The sequence below is a fragment of the Hydra viridissima genome, unplaced genomic scaffold, assembly GCF_058129835.1.
Source record: "Hydra viridissima isolate aposymbiotic clone 2 unplaced genomic scaffold, HvirCarnegie_v1 scaffold_10, whole genome shotgun sequence".
Classification (NCBI taxonomy): domain Eukaryota; kingdom Metazoa; phylum Cnidaria; class Hydrozoa; order Anthoathecata; family Hydridae; genus Hydra; species Hydra viridissima.
This window is the reverse complement of record NW_028324309.1, coordinates 5,434,869-5,452,009: the sequence shown is the minus strand read 5'-3', so window position 1 is coordinate 5,452,009 and position 17,141 is coordinate 5,434,869. Positions and strand designations below refer to the sequence as shown.

General features: G+C 27.6%; 1 protein-coding gene across 2 annotated transcripts; it reads right to left on the bottom strand.

Moving 5' to 3' along the window:
* Positions 1 to 4,020: 4,020 nt before the first annotated feature.
* Positions 4,021 to 13,148, bottom strand: LOC145193235 (uncharacterized). Of its 2 annotated transcripts, XM_090101169.1 has the most exons (8): positions 13,013 to 13,148; positions 10,693 to 11,002; positions 7,942 to 8,470; positions 7,608 to 7,684; positions 6,534 to 6,638; positions 5,239 to 5,305; positions 4,662 to 4,741; positions 4,021 to 4,556 (listed from the first exon to the last, which is right to left on the bottom strand). In XM_090101169.1, the coding sequence occupies exons 1-8, from the start codon at positions 13,113 to 13,115 to the stop codon at positions 4,466 to 4,468; spliced, it is 1,362 nt and encodes a 453-aa protein (XP_089957295.1). In that variant the 5' UTR covers positions 13,116 to 13,148; the 3' UTR covers positions 4,021 to 4,465. The 2 variants fall into 2 exon arrangements, with proteins under 2 accessions (XP_089957295.1, XP_089957296.1); XM_090101170.1 differs by lacking the exon at positions 5,239 to 5,305.
* Positions 13,149 to 17,141: the final 3,993 nt, after the last annotated feature.

The window sequence follows — 17,141 nt, the reverse complement described above, 5'->3', positions numbered from 1 at the left end:
GCGAATTTTTCGGCAACTTTTTCAGGAAATATTTTTAAAGCTATCTAATTTCAAACCAAATTGTCAGTTGCATTCCATTGGCAAATGTTAAATAAAAATATAGTTCTGTAAAGGTTATTTTTTAAAGCTCCTTAAAAAAGAAGCCAGAAAATTTTTAAAGTCGTTTTCTTCATAGTTATATTAATTTACACATTTTGACAAGTAAATATGCTGTTTTACATCGCTTTTTTGGGATTCTAGCACCTTATAAAAGAATATTAAGCTTATTAAATTACAGTATCTGATATTTGTTTTTATAACAATTTGCTTTTTATATCTGGTTTTAGCAATTTAAAAAATACATTTCCATGATTTTTTCGATTTTTTCCTTGGCGCTATTATGGTTCTCCGTTCAACCTACATCGCTAGTTATTTACATGCTTACATAGAAAGCGCTTATTAATGTAACTTTGATATATAGTTAGTTTTTTTATATCTTGGTGTTTGAAATGCAGAATGGAGATTTGTATTTCTGGTATCAAAATATAGAAGACAAAAGCTTAGCCAATATGTGTATATTTTTAGACAACAATTTTTTTACAGTTTCCAAATTGCTAAAAATGACCTTACTTCGTTTTCGAAAATGAGACGAGAGATTCAAAAAGTTAGGTTACTAACTAAGAAAAAGAAAGTAGATTTTTTCCTTTTAAAGTTTATATCACCATTATCTGAAACAAATGTTCAATCATCTTTACAATCAACATCATCTGAAAAAGAAAAAAATCTTACAAAAGGCTTACATTATCTCAAAACCAAAACTCTAAAATTTTTGAAGACTATTATAACCAGTTGAATAGTTTTGAAAGTGAAAATTAAAAAAACTTAAATTAGCTGTAAAAACCAGCAATGGAGAGAAGTTAGATTTTCTAAGAAAAGCCACGCAATGTAACGCACTAAATCAACAACAAACAAAAGCCTGTTGACTCCTAGAAAAAAAGTTTAGTGCATTGAAGCTAAAGAATAAAACGAACAAAATTCGAAATTTAAACACGAAGATTGTTTATCAAGATATAAAGTTGAAAAAAAAAAAGAAAAAGAAGTTGTTGCATCAAAAGCACAATTTGAAAAACAATCTCAAACTTTAAATTTGGAATTCAATAACCTTAATCAAATGCTAGAAAATAAAAATGCAAATGTTGAAATGTCAAGAAAAAAGAAATCTCAAAAAGAAATTAAACCGTGTGAAAAATAATTTAAGTAAAACGAACGAAAGAATTTCCCTTTTCGATTAAAAATCTCACTTTTATAAAGTCAGAAGTTAAAGGACTTTATAAAAGTTGAAGCATAAAACAAAGAAAACATTTACGTAAATGTTCTTTTTGGAATTGTAGGAAGATGAGGAAATTGTAACATTTGAAAGAGGACGTTATTCAAATGGTATTCGAGAAGTTATCATTAAAAGTCAGTATGAACAAGGTCAATAATGTTATTAAAATTTTTTTAAAAAACTCCCCTGAGTAGATACAAGATCTAGATTTATGTCAGAAGCTTTAATTCTTGCACAGCTTCAAGTAAAAGAGGAAATGTTATATTGAGAAAGATACAGGAAACTATTTCCGTGGAGATGGAACAAACAAATATTAAAACATTATCAAAACTTTCAGTTGACTAACTGATCAAGAAATCATTAGGATTATTAGAAATGGCCTCCAGGGATGCTGTACCAAATTTGAGTTCTTTAACAGATTTATTGGATCATATTTGTGATATTCTAGACACAAAGACAGGGAAAAAAACTTTGAAAAAGTCAATTTGTTCGTTTAAGACATATATGTCAGATTTAGATTCTGTCAATCCACTGTTTAACAGTAAGTTCAAAGAAATGAGAGATTACCAAAATGATTGTTACCAAAAGTTATAGAACATTGGGATAGTTTAACAAGTGAACTGAAAAATGAACTTAAGGATTTGTCAAACTTTTTTTGTAAATTACATCTTTTAAAAAACTTTGCAACTGAGACAGATAAAGTACTAAATTTATTTGAAAAAATTGCTTTGAGTGATGCTCACAAAAACACTTTTGCATTTAAAATTTTTGAATCTGGGGCAGTAAGACTAATATGCACTGCATGTAAAGAATTCCACAAACAAGAAAATAATAAACCTGGTACCAGTTAACACAAAACGTTCAAATACGTTCGAAGAACGTTTCTTGATTGTTTTGTGTTAGCTGGGGTGTGGCACGATATTTCAATTCTTTTCTTATTGGAAAAGGTGAAAACAAGTGTAAGTTTGCTCCTTTAATAGGTAATAGATTTAACATTTTGTTGTATAATGGGGCTGCACTATATTATCATTCTGAATCTGTTAAAGAATTTTTGTGTCAATGGCCAAATACTATTATATACTGAGGACAGTTAATTCCCAGCTAACACAAAACGTTCAAGTATGTTCGAAGAACGATGGAAAAGTTTTTAGAACGTGCCCGACCGTTTCTTGAACGTTTTGTGTTAGCTGGGTTGCTATTTCAGATCCTACTGTTGAAATGTAAACAAAGATAAATCTATCATAATTTTTAATGATAATCATATTGACAATTTTACTTTCAGGAACATAAGAACTAAAGTTGTTTTTTATGGTTTCCACAAACATTTTATTGCTTTAGACCCAATTCCCCTAAATGGAAAAATTGAGCCCAGGGATTTTAACATACTTTCTTGATATTCTTCTTGTTTTTTTAACTAGTTGTTTTTACGGCTTATGCAGAAATTGTATTTTGTTTGACCCAATTGTCCCAAATGGAGAAAAGAGCCCTTGGATTCTTACATATTTTTAGAACTTTCGTAAATTTATATGAATTAGTTTATTCTGACAATTTAAAAAGCTCTTTTTCCTTAACTCAAGTTAATTTTAATTACTTTTACTGTGATTTTATAGCTCTTGACCCATATGCCCCAAAAGGAAAACAACCCCTGCACCAACCACAAAAACAATTTGTGTAATTTAAATGCATTGATTCCTTTGTTTTAAAAAAGAAAAAAATAATGAATATACTCTATTGTTTGTGCTCAACTGTAAGAATTCTTGTTGATTGAAAAATAAATAAAATTTTTAAACTCGGTACCATTATCCTTAAGAAAAACCCCACAAATTTCCACCCAAAATATGTATTATTGGACAGCACATGTTTACAGTGTTTCTGAAGTAACTCTCGGAAAATGTCTGCAGAGTATTTCTGACGCAACTCTCGGAAAAGCATTAATTTATTTGCTGCTTTTGTCGTTGATCCTAGAACCATCCTTCATATCTACTGTCTGCCACTCCGTTGTTTCGTTTATTGCTTTTCAACTCATTTTTGTGTATTCTAACTTTCGGGTCTTCTCGAATTCTCAAAAAAGCTTAAATGCGACTAAACTGGTCATTACTCGCAGTTTTGTCCAACCTTTTATAGAAAATGATCAAACTGACATCAACTAATAGTTGTGAATAACAATTGGTTTAAGAGGAAAATAGAACGGAAATTAACGGAAAACCTATTTTTTCTTTTTCTGGTGAGTAAAGATGTTGTGAAAAAAATTATTAATTTTAAAGCACCAATTTCTTTTCAAAAACCATTAAATACAGGCAACGAAAATTTTAAGACTAGCCTCAGGTTAACTTAACTTTGAGCAAGACCCAGTAAAACTGTGCGATGTTTTGACTCGTTTACTAAGCTAATTTTTAAAATTAGAATTGATTATATTATGTTAGTTCAGTTGCACACCTTAAAATAGGCTCGATAATTAAGTTTTTATTAAATTATTTAAAGGTTAAAAAAGCGAAATTTTGTAAAGGTATTAAAGCAAGATATTATTTGCAGTACTTATCGAAGACGCTAAATTAACTAAATCTGCACATTGACTGAATTACCTCCAAATGAATTTTCTTAAAAAATATTAACCTAAGATTAAAAATTATGGTTGCGTGCTATTTTTTAAAGTAAGCTTTTTTATGCTAATCGATCGCAATTTGTTATAAACTTCGGTTTTAACAACAATAAGATTTATTTGGTTATAAACTATGTTCTAAGAGTTTTCGATGCAAATCACACTAAAGCAACAAAAACACGAAAACAGCTGATTTCAGACGTCACAAAACATCTACTTGGATAATAAACAACACAAAAAACAAGATAAAACGAGAAATTGGAATAAAAAATTTCACACCTTGTACATTTCAAAACCAACAGTTTCGAAAAAAAAAAAAAAAAGGGAAAATATAAACACAAAAGAAAGGAGAGTTTGTACACATTTCACAACACAGATGCGTAAAGCATTATTCATTTTCATCATATAAACCTTTTTCAGCTGTTGTTGCTATAGGCGCAATAATTAAATAATTATCTTTTTAAAATTGTTCCAAACGCGCTTATAGTAATAGTTTTAAAATAAATAAAACTGCAACTCTGACCACGAATCACCAGCATAATCTTTACTTGGATTAATAATCATTTACGATTGGTATATAAACGCATTTCTCTCTCTCTTTCCCACTGCTGATAATCAACACGATTAAGAAAATCTTGCTTATCAAGGTATCTATAATGATACTCAGAAGTAAAAACAAAACTCGTTAAAAACAAAGAAACTTTAACTGTTTTCCAACAATTTTAACTTTTATACAAAGCAAAAAAAACTCCATACCCAACACCCTTATTGTGCTTCATTTCGTCAGCTAGGTCAGCCTCTGCTTTGTAGCTTTCCCAATCATGCTTTGATTTTTCCTGAAAAAAAAAAATATTAAACTCTCATCAAATAAACTTTGCACCGAAAAATAATAAAGACATAGGGACCATAATGAAACTTTTGGAGTTTTAAGAAATGTCATGGAATCATAAATTTAAAATAGCCAAATTCTAATTTCAGAATAAAAAGCAGCTCCAGTTTTTACGGAAAAGATGAAATTAATAAGATCAAATTGAACGTCTTTATGTCTGCTTATTTTTCAAAGATGATGTTTTAATGCTTCGAAATATACAAACTGTATTCCAAGATATTAAGTCTAATATTTTTCGTTGTCATTTTTACCGCACAACATCAGTTGAGCTCCTACGATGAGACGAGATCCTATAGACATTTATGCACATTAAACGAAGACCTTACTGACATAAAGTTTAGTAAGAGAAATCCTGATGACGTGTGGTGAGTTAAGAGCGTTAAGTTAGTTAAAATATGACGTCACAGTTTCTTTCTGTTATAAAAATGATTTTGTTTTCCGTACCAGAACGCTCATCTTCTTCTTCTTTGTAAATGAATCAAGGACATTGGCCACACCACCTCGCTTTGAACTTTAAATAACACAAACACAAATTCAAAGCAAAAAAAAAACAAAAAAAAAACAAAAAAAGAAAGAAAAGCAAGACAAGAAGATTCATTGCAACTAAAACAAATAAATTTAGGAAAAACTTTTAACCCTGCAATTCTTTAAAACTTTTAACCCTGAAATTCTTTAAAACTTTTAACCCTGCAATTCTTTAAAACTTTTAACACTGCAATTCTTTAAAACTTTTAATCCTGCAATTCTTTAAAACTTTTAACCCTGCAATTCTTTAAAACTTTTAACCCTGCAATTCTTTAAAACTTTTAACCCTGCAATTCTTTAAAAAAAAAAATTTTAACAACCTATTAATGTTTTTTTTTTTAAAAAGAAAAACTTTTTATTCACTAATGCAATTAGTTTAAAGAATTAAATGTAACAATAGAGAAAAAAGAAATTTTCTGACTGGAATTTAAATTAAGTTTGTTAAGAAATATTTTCTAGGAGTGCAATGAACCTTGTAAAATAGTCACAAAAAAACAACCCTACTATTATAAAACAAAAGGTTATTTGTAAAATCATAAATCTTGAGTTTCACTTCTAAAAAACAAACTATATACGAGTCACAATGTCGGATCGATTCAACAAATTTAACTCAGTTGTCTTTTATTAAACAAATGAAGTGGAGAAAAAAAAGAATAAACCTTGACGTTACAGAAAACCTTAACTAAAAAAAGGCCAAATTCTCCTTTCATTGATTGTTCAGACTGTTGATTCAGATAAAGATTTCAAAGGCAATGAAAAATGTTCATTACAAAAACTGAAAAGATGACAAAGACATGCTAATACACAGCAAAAAAAAAACAAACTCTCAAAACATCACCTTCAAGAATAGTTTTGTAATTATTGTAATAATTCTGTAATTATTATAATAATTATTACAATTATTATTGTACCAGAACATAAACATCGAATACCAAAATTTTTAAAAAGATAATCCCAACATCTAGTATCTAATGAAGTGAAAACGAAATAATGAAGAGTTAATAAATCCATATGATGAACATAGAAGAAGATAAGTATAAGGAAAAGAACTATATCGTATAGGTAGCAGAATAATGCTCAAACTTTTGCAGTTGAAAATCTTAAACCTTATTTGAACTTGTAGTTACTTCAATTGCTATACAATAAGGACTTGTTCTCAAATAAATATAAGTTAATTCAATTTTTAAAAAATAAATAATGATTGAAGGACTTACTCATTTGATGACAAGCTACTTGATGATGAACTATTTGAAAGACTGCTATTAAAGCTACTTGAACTTTGTGACACGTCATCAGTTGCTTGAACTTGTTTAGTGACTCTGAAATAGTTAGAAATTTATGTATGAACTGCATAGATAAAATAAATACATGAACACTACTCTGACAGTCAAGTCATAAAAAACAAAAATGCCAAAAGCAAAATAAATCTAAAAGTTAAAAATTTGTTAAACAGACAAAGAAAAGAAAGCTCTCTACATGTTAACATATCACATGTTATTTTAGCCATTTTTTTTTTTTTTTAGGCATAAGAACATAAATATGAACTTAATTTTTCTCAATCAGGCAAAGTTTTTTCTCAACAGCATACCTTTTTTTTTAAATTATAAAAAATAACTTCTTTTCTTATAAGTTTAAAAACCACTAAAGTAGTAAAAAAAAAGAAAATAATGAAAAAAAAGAAAATAATGAAAAAAAAGTGTACATTTTAATACTACTATTAAACTAGTATCAAAGTGAACGCTTTTTCATTTTTAAATTTATATACAGTTAAAAAATCTAAGCTTATTAATAAGAAATATTTTTATTATGAATACAAGTGGATAATTTGAAAGGACTTTTAAATTCTTCTTTTTTCCCTAAAGGATATGTCAATGTATTTTGATCTGATTTCAAAAAAGCTTCAGAACATTAGTGAAAACTTGGAAAGAACTTAAATGAGAGAACTTACAAAGATCAAGTTTACAATAATCCAGTTTGAAAAATTGGGGCAAATATAAACACTAAACTTTGCCACTTTCACTAGATCATTCTTCATAAACCTTGGTGATATAGGCAATGATACAAGAAAAATATTTTCGCCAAAAATTTGAAGTTATAAAAAATTAAAAGTAATTGCATTTTAAAATATTTTTCTAAAAAAATGTCCTGCAGGAAAAAAAAACTAGACCTGATAGAGAAAAAACAGTTTTGAAACTGCCAAATCTCAAGACAATAACAATTTCCTTAAAAAACTTGTTAAAGAAATACTTTTCTGTCCTTGTGTTATTAATTAGGAAAATAAATCTTACTTGACAGTTTCACCAGCAAAATCATATGTTTCAGTAACAGAGACAGTTTTCTTTGCTCCTTCTCCCATTATTGAAACCTTGGATTGAATTTTTAGGATTGAATATTAATTTCTCAGGTAATATAACATAATAATTCTAGCAAACTGTAACAAGAAGAATTTAAAAAATTAGGGTTTAAAAATTTGTTGGTTGATTTGTAAGTAACTGAAATTGTGTTTAACAAATTAAAATTATTCATTTTTTTTTTTAAACTATTTTTAAAATTATTTATTTTTTTTTAAAACTATTTGCTGAGTTTGAAATTAAACTACCACATTACACTGAAAGCACTTACAGGTTTTTGAAGCTGCTCCTCAACTTTGCTTCCTAAAAAAGTTTTTCTTTTCTCATCTTGAAATGTACCTACAATGTTTTCATTATTGTTTTTTAATTCTTTTTCAGAATTCCCAGTGGGCTCAAATTCTTTTTTTTCAGAGATATTTGTTTCAGTCACTACATCACCTTCCAATTTTTCTACATTAGCCTCTTGCGACTTATCCAATTGTTTCTCATTATGAATTGAAACTGATTTTGTATCTTGATTGGTCTTGCTATGCTTTGCTACATCAGTTTCTTTATCGATTTTTTCAAAATTGTTTTTTAAAGTTTCATTGGTTTCAACATTCTTAGTTTTTTTATTGACATCATCTTTAAAAGTTGACCATAAATTCTCAACATGCTGTTTCTTGTTTACTTGTTCATCTGCTTTTGATTTTTTATCTTCTAAAACATCATCTTCAAGTTCATCATACTCAGATTGATGTTCTTCTCCTGAAAAATCAGCATCAGCATAAGAAACTAATTTTCGAGTGCTTCTTGAGCTCCTGAAAATTGAGAAAGAATTAACCAAAATTTTTAGAATTCTTCATTATTATTGGGCTAAAATTTAAACAAGATGCATTTTTGCATTCCACCTTAATATACTCTTCATTGATAAAATGAAAATGGCAAATAAGGAATTTATTTACTTTAGGAAAAATTTTAAAACATTAAAAATCTGAATGGGTTTCTATACAAATAAAAGTTTTTTAAAAAATTTAAAAAATGAAAGAAAAAAAACTACTTTGTTTCTTAGACTATTGTCCATTGATTTACTACCCAATCCAAACTTATTACTTTAGCTGACACAATCAATCAAACAGCAAATAGACAAAGGTTTATAGCTTAGCCATTCACTAACTACATAATACTTTTATTCTCATACTATATCTACATCGAAATGGTGTAAATTAATTTTTATATCAAAATGCTAAATCTATAATGCTGCATTACATTAAAAGCATTGATACAATTATTTTGTACAGCGATTATGTGCAGTTATGTTTGTATAGTCATCTATTGATATAAATGACTGTACAAACAATTAATGATTACAAGTTTCTTATAATGCAAATATTTCAATTTTTAGCATATTTAGAATAATAGCTGTCAACCTGCATTGCTAAACAGTAAGGATGATTTCCTTACTGTGAAATACTTTTGTAAAGCATGTAAACTAAAAAAACGTAAAATGTTAAATACACCTTTTTCTTCAGTGGTTATATTGATAAAATTCTTATTGTGTTTGTATTTTGTTTACTAAATGTTGTAACTATGAAATGTTTTAACTTTACCATTAAATTATAATTCCATTAAATTGTATTTAAAAAAAAGACTAAAGACATTAGAGAAACAATTATACACAAATATTTGGAAGTTTTTAATAGAAGTAAATTCATCCCTACATCATTAGTTGTTTTACTTAACATTTTTCTTAAACAAAGTCAATTTGACCAAAATCTGGTGATGGAAAATTGATGATGGATGGTTTTCAAAATTAAAAACTGATTAGAAAACTTGTTAATGGTTTCAAGATTAACCCAGGTCTCTAACTCAGAGAATGACCAAAAAATATGGATTCTTTCATTCACAGTTTTGTTGTAAAAGTTTGAAATGAATATGGTCTTCACTCTTTCAACTCACAAAAAGTGCCAAATTACAATAGAACTTACATCAAGTACAATCGTCAACAAAATCCTAGGGCTGTCTACTATAATTCTAATTATAGAGAAGCAAATAAAAAATTTAAATATATAAAACATGATAAATTTGCTAAAAAAGCCTTTATTTAGTAAGTAATTCACAGTTGTGGCAAAAAATCAGCATTTTATATGTGTAAGTTGACACTAACTGGTGAAATATATTTTAAAGATGGCTTACAAAAACATCTCTTACCTCTCATTAAATCAAATGATAATGGACCTGTATTCTGGTCTGACTTAAGTCATTATGATAAACTGACTATAGAATAAAATGATGTAAACATTGATTAAAAATGGCTAATCCTCTAAACTACCCAGAATTGGTAGTTTTTGAAAAGTGCTGGGTAATCATGAATCAAAAAAATGAAAAAAATAAAAACCCTTTGCAGAGACACTAAAGATTTGAATTTTTTTTGTAAAAAAAAACATCAAATAATTATGATTACGCTGTGCTTATGGGGACCACAAAAGCAAAAGCTTGAAATTATATTGGACATTCACAAGAATAAATTTATTTCTTTGAGATATTTCAATTTTATATACTAATGCATTAGAAGTACTATTTAGATTTTAAAAAAAAATTGATGAGTACTTCTTTTTGGTAGGTTTTCTACTTTCACATTTTATTAGTTGACACGCTTTTATATGTACTTTTTTGAAATATTATAATAATAATATATACATCAATAATATTTATATCTATAACAAGTAACGAGTCAAAATATTTTATTATTAAAGTAAAGAATAATAATAAATATGCTATACAAATCTAACTAGGTACAGTAATATTTTGCTATGCAAATGAAAGTTTTATACAATTCCATTCATAAATGCAACATATAAACATATTAAATCAATATCAGGCATTTAATTTCAGAAATTAATTCTTTGCATTCCTTCCCTCAGTTTTCTCCGATTAACTTTTATTGATTACAATACAATAAGGTAAATGAAACTGGTAAATGAAAGTTTACCACCTAAACGAATTCTGTTTTGCTATTTTCTACTGGTTAATAAAAATTTACCTTCTAAGTGAATTTCTTTTTGAATCAATCACATCGTTAGTTTTCTCTGTTTCTTCACTTAATTTATTGTGAGTAACTTTTGATATAGAACGTGGTCTTCCTCTTTGACCTGGAGTTTTAGGAACAGGTGCTTTGGTAGGGGACGATTTTTTGGGTCTTCCTTTGGCTTTTTTAATAGATGTATCAGTAACTTTTGCTTTTTTTTCTGGTGGTGAACTTCTAGAAGAACGGCCTCTCTTACTTGTTGATGATTTGCGTTTTTTTGCATTGAAATCAGGATCAGAATCATCAGCATCATCAGACACAACAACTTAAAAAAAAACTAACAGGTTTCTAATATATATATACAACAAGATTTAAATTTGAATAATATAAAGATAATATGTAATTATAAATAATTTAAACAATATAAATCTCATTTTTGCATAAAATAACAGTTTTTTAAATAACGTTGAGAAATTGAATTTGATATATTTCATAAACAACTTTTTAAGTTACAAAAACCCAATATAGTTATAACTACATCTTAATGACAAAATTATATTAGAATATTTTTTGAACAATTTAAATTTCATTTTTACTGATATATATTCTAAAATAATTGTTTTGTAAGGTTTTTTTATTCTTCTACACACCAAATTAAGGATGAACTAATCAGTTTATTTAAAATAATAATTTTTTTTTTTCATTTTAATACATTTTAAATGATTGATATAGAAGTTTGTTCATTCAACAGAAAATCAAAAGGTTGATGATTAATACTATTATTAGGATTAACAGCGTAATATTAAACTACTAAAAGTAAAGTATAATAAACACTTAATTGATATTTGTTTGCAGAGTTCAGTACACTGACAGTTTAAAACGATTGATATTTATAATTGCAAGAGAAAACTGTAATGGTAATAACAAGAAACTGAACAAAAGTCTGGTTGATAGAGAATGGTAAACCAAGCTCACATCTTCCAACAAATGGGGATATTCTTTGACTGTTTATAACCACCACTAAAAGAGACAGCATCACTTCTCATGTCAAATGTTATTTAGGTTTAGCAGCAAACTCTAACATAGAGAAATGATTCCAGAATACAAATCCTGACAAAACTTTGTGATAGCTACAAAAAGCTAAAATAGAACTAGAAGAAACAACAATAAAGGATCAGGCCATATATAGACAGATATGTAGAGACAGTTTCTTATCATAAGAAAAAAAATTTCATTACGCACCATTGTAGGTATCAAAATTGTTACTGGTAAAGGAGGTGAGGAAACATGCTCAAGAGTAACAATTTGAAACTTTTTCTCTACAAAGGTAATACCTCAGTATTGTCAGCAACTAGGTTTACTTTGCAGCATCTAATCTGGCTTCCTTTTTGCCAAGAGTCTTGTGCAATCCATCTTATCCTTCCAATCAAGTGAACTAAACTCACCGTGTGTAACCGCAATATAGTGGTTTAGCCCACTAAATTGTGGTTGCACATGGTGGATGAATTTACTAGATTGGAAGTACACATAGACTTGACTCAGGAACTGTATTAGCTTTTCTCTGAATCTATACATATATGGAGGATCTTAACAGATTCACATCAGATTTCCAAGTGACTAAATGTTTGGTAATACTAATGCAAGAGCTGTTTATGTATAATAGCTTAGTTACAAGAACATATGCATTGTTCTTAAGCAAATTTAGTGTATTAAAGATGAAAAAGATAAGAGATACAAGAAAAGCAGCATGAAATATAATAACTTTTTCATCTTAAGAAGCTGATATATTATATTAAATGCTGAACAACATACTACAACCCTTCAATGTAGTATTAATATCTAGAGTTTAGAAATAGATGTTTTGACAGCACTTGTTTTTGGTACCTACAGCTTACTGAGGCAAGGAAAAAAGCAATGTTGAACATCATACACTAATATACATATATATATTTGTGCTAACTTTGTTTACATTATCATTTTGTTTGCAAAATTAGGCTTTTCTTTATTAACCAGACTTAGGCCAACAGTGCCCTTAATCCAGCCCTGGTTATACTATCATCTACTAATTTTAAGTTACTTAGTGTAAATTGGATTGTTTCTAAGCTTTGTGGTCTTGCATTCTTATTTTTCATGAAAAAATATCATGTGTCAATCTTTGTTGAGTACAAATGTAGTTAATGAAACCATAATTTTTAAACTTGAATGCTTTTATACTATTAATATTGAACAACAAAAAGTTACAATTTCTAATCTTATTTACTAAAAATTATGATTCAGATTTTAAAAGAAATAATTTTTCAAAACCAATTGTAATAACATTTTAAGTGATGCATACCTTGTTTTTCTGGGATATAGTCATCATCTTCTTCATCATCTTCATCATTTGCAACCACTTCATTGACACCTCCATCTTCATCAGAATCAAAGACATTAGCCATTTTTATTAAATTTTTGATTTTAAATTCTATTAATAGCTAGTGTGCATAAATATGTACATATAAGCATCAAAATAATTCTTGTCAAGCTAGAGCATCTTAAACTACTGTTTATATAATTAATGGATTAAATATTTAGTTTTGTGTTAGTTAATATTATTTGATATCTTATAAACCTAAAATAGCTTTAGTATTTACTTAAGTAAAATTAAACTTATCCAAAAGCGATTGATTATATTCGGTTTTGCAGGAAGCTTGATCTTTAAGCAGAAAAATAATTATACAACACATGAATAGCATATATTTCTATGTTAATTCGGTATATCATTTTAAATTTTCACTTGAAAAAATCTTGCTTATGATTTATTGAATTAAAACCTACTTTCAATACCTGAATTGTTAGACACGAGGGCTAAATTAATGCCATAGTTTAACTCAAGTATATTGATGTCGTTAGTTTTGATAATCTAACAAAATAAGAGAGGACGCAACGTAGTTTCAAGTAGCAATAAATATAATTAGAAAAATGAAAAATAGTTGCAAAGTAGTTATACAATAGTTAATTAAAAGAGGTTCTAGACGGTATTCAGATGTTAGTGGCCATGCCCCCATAACCTTGGTCAATTCATAGTCTGCCTATGACTGTTTTACAAAAATCTACATAAATGCGCGCGCGAAAAGCAGCAATCCAGAATGTTAACTTATATTTTAACATATCATAAACTTTAAGATTTTCTTGCCTATAGTTAATTCAAAGTACTAAAAAATAAGAACCAAAGAAGATATTGACTTATAAAAAGTGTTAATCCGAGTGATTTCTAGTTCCTAATTAACATATATACTAATGCTATATATCGAATTTACGTTGTCCTTGATTAATTTCTTACCATCCAAATCTTAATAGATTTAATTTAATTCGAATCTGATGATTAGAAAAATTTTCTCTTGAAAAATCTTTTCTAAAAGAGGACGAAATTCGTTTGTTTTTACAGATAAATAACTAAGCATCCACGAGAAGATTATATGGTAGCTGCAAAATTAGCATTATCTCTTAGGCATACCAAAATTAAAAATATAGTAGAGTTGTGGAGCAAATCATATGGCATATGGATGTTACATTTGCTGAATGCGCAAAAGATATTTGTGCTTTAATAAGATTTCCTTGATTCTAATGTATTAAAACTAAAACTTTGGCTTTTAAGAGCTCTGTAAAATTTCTTAAGCTTCACTGGTGTAACACAGAAAGCTAAAGAATTTTTTAACAAGCCTCTTTTCTAATAAACTTTCTGCATATGAAAAACTCAAGTTTTTTTTAAGTTGAAGGATGTGCGTGCAAGCTTCCTTAAGAGGAAGATAACCTTAGATTTTGTTTTTGATAATCAATGAAAAAAAGGTCAGCAATAATAGTCAACTATAGCAGCTCAAGAAGTATTCTAACTTTGTAAATGAGCTAAATATCTTTCTGTTCTTGTTTCTCGGGTGGAAATGAGTTATCTTTTTGGTGCTCCTCGGTGGAAAAAATAATCTCCTCGGTGTTTCCTGTTCTTGCTTTTAGGGTGGAATAAATAACCAGAGATCCTAAAGGCTAATATGATTGTGGATGATACAGGCCATATTAACGGTGGGTGTAAATTTATTAAAGACAAAATTACTAAAAAGTTATTTTATCTGACATGTCATCATCGTGCATTTAAAAATAATTTTAGCAAATGCCAAATATAAAAATATTTCAAACATTTCAACAGCAGTGGAAAGATAGTTGATTAAGATACGATGCGAAAATCAGTTAACTTAAACTTGTTTACGTAAAGATTACTGAGAGTTGCTTGAACAAATTATGATCATTCTTGGTGGTGTACCTTCTAGTAGTATAAAACTTATGCAGCTAGAAACTATGAATTGTTTGCAATAGGTTGCATGTACTATTTATGTTCCAATACTCGAGTTGAAATTTCAACCGGAATGTCAGTATGTTATATAATTTTATTAAACCGTATTTAGACAACTTTACAGCTGAAGCACCCAACTTAGCTCCTAGAAAGATATCGATGTTTATTTATAAACTATAAAAGTAGAATAACTATAAAAATCAATATGAAACAACCAAACAAGTTTGAAGCGGTATGAAAAGCTTTTGATTGTATTTTATTTAAATCTATATCTATTGTTTTAAATTTCTTTACACAGCATTCGCTCCTGCAATACTTTAAACTTAAGGAATTAATTGTCATCAGATTGTAGCAGCAGTAGCAACTGTAGCCTTTTATGGCATCAATTGCATTTATCAGATAATATCGTAGCAGCATTAGCAACTTTAGCTTTTTATGGCATCAATTGTATTTATCAGATTTACTTATGAGTAAAAACAGGTCGCTTCATCATTGACTAAAAAAACAAAAAATCAGTTGTTTTTTTTTAAATTTTAAACCAGTGAAAAATTTTAAAAGTGATTCGGAGAATTTGGTAATGTAGAAAAGATTACCTTTCTCTGAATGTTATTAGGAGTATAAAATTTATCAACTACTTTACCGAAAGAGGAGTGGCCTCAATTCAAAAATACAACAAAATATTTGCAAAAAAAGAAAATCAAAAGTAAAATCTTGAAAACGTTGTTAAAGATCTTATATGATCTTTAAAATGACTTCAGGGTCCCTGAAGGGGTTGTCCTTAAGGGACCCTGAAGTTTTTTTAAGGCGGGTTAGAAAGCCGCTTCCTGATGCTTGAGAACTAATATTTGCTCAATAATATATATATATATATATATATATATATATATATATATATATATATATATATATATATATATATATATATATATATATAGCATAGATTATAACATTTTATAAAAAAATTTTTTTTTTTCGTATTTATGTATAGATTTGTAAGAAATACGTCATTTTATTAGGAGCATTAATTAACCATCAAAATTAATGTAAAATTTTTGCTGAGCCATTTTAAATTTAAAATAATTTTTTTCGTTAGTTATTTTATTGTATATTCAGCCATTCGTCAAATATATTTAAATAATCATAAAAGTTTCATTATGTAAATGAAAATTTTAATATTTTATTATTTTTCTATTAGCTAATAAAAAAAAGAATTTTTTTTAAATATTTTTTTATATTAATATTGATTTCTGTAATATTATATAGTGCATTAATTTTAATGCTTAAATGATGAAAAGTTTTAACTAAAGTCGAAAAAACATAAAGCTCTTCAGTAATCTTTCAAAACTTTATTGGGGCACAGGAAAGGGATAAATACACATAACCCAAAATACTTTCTAACAGTTGTGAATAAAATGGAGATCTTAAGTGTAAAATATTCAGAAGCTAAAAATTTTGATATCAAAATCCCTTTTTTTTTAATTTATAAGATAATAGTTATACTGATTTTTACTAATATTCCTGAAAACTAAAATACAGACCTAGAATGACTTATTGAATATCTTGATTGGTCCTTTAAACAAGCATTATCAATTTTTAAACCAGATTTTCACTAGTTCAGAAAAAAGACGCTTTTAAGGCAGCAGTTCAAAGCATTAATGATATACAAAAATATTTTTTTTTTTACCATTTTATTTACATTATATATTTTGGCTCTCAAAGCGTTTTTTCTTTTAAAATTGGCCCTTCTTTATTTTGAGTTTGATATACTTGATCTAAGAGAACACCATGTGTTGGCCTTTTTAAACTGTCATATTTTTTTTTTAATCCGAGTTTTAAATTTGATTCTATCATTAAAAAAAACTTTCAATTAAATTTTTGTGAAAACATCACTTGTTGGTAAAAAACTAAAAAAAGGTACTAACATTTTAAAAAGCAAAATATAAACAGTATGCATGTGCTCATTTTAAGTCGTTAAAAAAATTATATAATTTTATGTTTTATGTACTTTTTTTTAAAATGACGTTAATATTTTAATTGATATCAAATATTCTATCGAAAAAAGAAAGTTAAAATAAGTTCGATATTTCCTTTGCCAACCCGCTCCCCCAACCCCCATATCTCCAGTATAATGTTCACTTGT